At 42.7% G+C, this 3512-nt stretch overlaps 1 protein-coding gene across 1 annotated transcript in view; it reads right to left on the bottom strand.

Annotated features, from left to right (window-relative positions):
- LOC107742079 (kelch domain-containing protein 3-like) overlaps window positions 1-3512 on the bottom strand; it is a 27255-nt gene that overhangs the window by 6815 nt on the left and 16928 nt on the right. Inside the window, exon 9 of the mRNA XM_016554945.1 lies at window positions 1999-2072. Coding sequence (XP_016410431.1) covers window positions 1999-2072 — 74 coding nt within the window. The remainder of the gene's footprint in view (window positions 1-1998; window positions 2073-3512) is intronic.

Genomic DNA, 3512 nt, shown 5'->3' with positions numbered 1-3512 from the left:
TTTTTATAAAAAAAGAAGATAAATATATAAAGTAGATTTAAATAGAATAGAAAGTGCTAGAGTTAGAGGGTCAAATAAAGGTGGAACAGATGTGTTTTTAGTCGTTTCTTGAAGATGGTTAAGGACTCAGCTGCTCGGATTGATTTGGGCAGGTCATTCCACCAGGAGGGAACAGTTAATGAAAAAGTCTGTGAAAGTGATTTTGTGCCTCTTTTAGATGGCACAATAATACGCCGTTCACTAGCAGAATGTAAGCTTCTAGAGGGCACATAACTCTGAAGTAATGAATTTAGGTAAATGGGTGCAGAGCCAGTGGTGGTTTTGTAGGCAAACATTAATGCCTTGAATTTAATGCGAGCAGCTACTGGTAGCCAGTGCAAATTGATGAACAGAGGTGTGACATGCGTTCTTTTCGGTTCATTAAAGATTAATCTTGCAGCGGCATTTTGGATTAATTGTAGAGGTTTGATAGAAGTGGCTGGAAGACCTGCCAAGAGAGCATTGCAATAGTCCAGCCTGGATAGAACAAGAGCTTGAACAAGGAGTTGTGTTGCATGTTCTGAAAGAAAGGGCCTGATCTTCCTAATGTTGTATAAAGCAAATCTGCAGGACCGGGCAGTTTTAGCAATGTGGTCTGAGAAATTCAGCTTATCATCAATCACAACTCCAAGGTTTCTAGCTGTTTTTGAAGGAGTTATGGTTGATGAGCCTAACTGGATGGTGAAATTTTGATAAAGTGATGGGTTTGTTGAAACCACAAGCAGTTCTGTCTTAGCCAGGTTGAGTTGAAGGTGATGGTCCGTCATCCAACAAGAAATGTCTGTTAGACATGCTGAGATGCGAGCAGCTATCGTCGGATCATCAGGATGGAATGAGAGGTAGAGTTGAGTGTCATCAGCATAGCAGTGATATGAAAAGCCATGTTTCTGAATGACAGAACCTAGTGATGCCATGTAGACCGAGAAGTGAAGTGGTCTAAGTACTGAGCCCTGAGGCACCCCAGTAGTTAGATGTTGCGACTTGGACACCTCACCTCTCCAAGATACCTTGAAGGACCTATCTGAGAGGTAAGACTCAAACCACTGGCGTGCGGTTCCTGAGATGCCATTTTCCAATAGTGTTGACAGGAGAATCTGGTGGTTCACCGTATCAAAAGCAGCAGACAGATCCAGCAAAATAAGTATAGAAGATTTGGAAGCCTTTCTTGCCAGTCTTAGGGCTTCAACAACTGAAAGCAAGGCAGTCTCGGTCGAATGTCCACTTCTGAAGCCAGATTGGTTGCTGTCCAGGAGGTTGTTCTGTGTGAGAAAGGCTGAGACTTGGTTGAACACAACTCGTTCAAGTGTTTTTGCAATGAAAGGTGAAAGGGAAATCAGTCTGTAGTCCTCTAGAAGAGTTGGGTTAAGAGTGGGTTTCTTAAGAAGTTGGGTTATAGGAGCCTGTTTAAATGTTGAGGGAAAAACACCAGTGTGAAGGGATGTGTTAACGATGTGAGTGAGTGCAGGTACAACGGCAGGAGAAATGGCTTGAAGGAGATGAGATGGAATAGGATCAAGCGGACAAGTAGTAGGATGATTGGAAAGGATGAGTTTAGAGACTTCTGCCTCAGAGAGTGGAGAGAAGGATGGAGAATTTGAATTTAGGAAAAATAACCTACTTCATGGGACCCTAAATATGTAATTTTTGTAAATTGTTGTTAAATTGTATGTAATTTTCTGAATTTTGATTAATTAGACATTTTTTAAAATAAATTTAATTTAACAAAAAAAAAAAACAATTTGGAAAATAAAGGCCCCCAAATTCCTTTTGGAATTTGAATCACGTCATGCTGCTCTTATTTTAGCTCCTATAACGTAAGGGTTAATCCACGGCACACACATGAAACCCTTTTAATGCAGCACCTGACCCGACGAGAACACTAACACTTCAGCTAATGACTACAAGCATTCATTATGATAAAGAGGCACTGAGATCACACTGAGAGACGGTCAGACTCACTGAAGTCCAGGAGGTACAGGTCCGAATGGTCCATGAGGTTGAACTCATCACCCATCCCCTGCTCCGGACACGGACTGAAACACAAGGAAACTCAGCACAACAATCCCATAATGCTTCCTCATCAAACGCCACGAAAACGCTCTGATTGCATGACTTTATTTCTAGAAATTCTCAATTTTATTTATTAGAAATCAGAACAGGAGCAAAAGTCTGGAAACACAAACTTCTTCCATTCTCTGTCTTCAGTAGAGCTGAACTTGTTTCTTAATGAATGCACTTTACACAGTTATTGAACTGAATTGACTGGAGCAGAATAATGATAATATTGTCTTGCCACAGCTGCTTCACAGCAGAATTTTGGATTCATTTTGCATCAATGATTATATTAATTTCCTGTTTATTACTGTAAAGCTGCATTGAAACAATCTCTATTGTATAAAGCGCTATATAAATAAAGGAGACTTTCTTTTTTTGCATGCTTATCCAGACCTGGAAATCACTACAATCAAATCCCATACGTTTCCATTCTGTTTATGCACCCTGTGTCTTAATGATGTGATGATGGTATGAATATGCAGATGTCTGGTTCAGATCTCCTGCTGACGGTTCACCAGTCAACACTAGTTGGGTTTAAACGCACAATCTTTCAGTTTCCCGCTCAGATCTTCAACACGGCCGCTCTCTTCGTCTCATGTTACAATATTGCTAAAAGAGGAAGCTGTAAAGCACACGCACACCTTATCAGGCACAAACACACACAGGACCTGCAGGAAACGCTGGAATATCTCACACAAACATCTGCTTCCTGCTGACACACCTGCACTGAACACCACCTTCATCATCATCATCATCATTTGGAGACCCGTCCCGAACCGCAGCTCCGTCATCCTCCGGTATCTGAGTGCAGGACGTCATTGGGATTTTACGTTCCTGATCTTGCTTAAACAAACAGGCTGCCGGTTTAAAGGGAACCAGAGTGGTTTGGGTCTCGGGAGGCCAGCTGTGGAGCTCATTACACCCCCGACCCACCGGGAGGTCAGCAGCCCGGATTACACCGAGACCTTTATCAGACCCGCCGGCCGTTACATTAACGTACGCACGCTCCTATTTATTTACCTTCATCTGCGGCGCGCTGCTCAGAGTTAATGAAACGTGCCCTATGAACCCTGAGAACGCAACAAACACAAACCACAGACTCACAGAGACACCAGAGCATCAGAGAAGAGCAGAGGACTCATCTCAGGACGACACATTCACAGATTTCACTGTGCTTCGTTAACGCTGAACCTCACTGGTGAAACTCCGGCAGAACCAATGTGCACTTCATTCATACAATGACATCAAACACAAAATCAATAATCACCTTCTTAAAAGGTCACTAATGAAGAAATGAAAGCCCGTTTGATTTGTTTGCCCGTCCGAACCCACTGAGAGGGAGACACTGTTTCTCCACAGAAACCTTCAAACTTCCTTCACAGCAGGATCTCACACACACACACACACACACACACACG

This window comes from Sinocyclocheilus rhinocerous, unplaced genomic scaffold (genome assembly GCF_001515625.1).
Source record: "Sinocyclocheilus rhinocerous isolate Xijiao unplaced genomic scaffold, SAMN03320098_v1.1 scaffold3119, whole genome shotgun sequence".
Taxonomy (NCBI): Eukaryota; Metazoa; Chordata; class Actinopteri; order Cypriniformes; family Cyprinidae; genus Sinocyclocheilus; species Sinocyclocheilus rhinocerous.
This window is presented reverse-complemented; position numbering and strand designations above follow the sequence as displayed.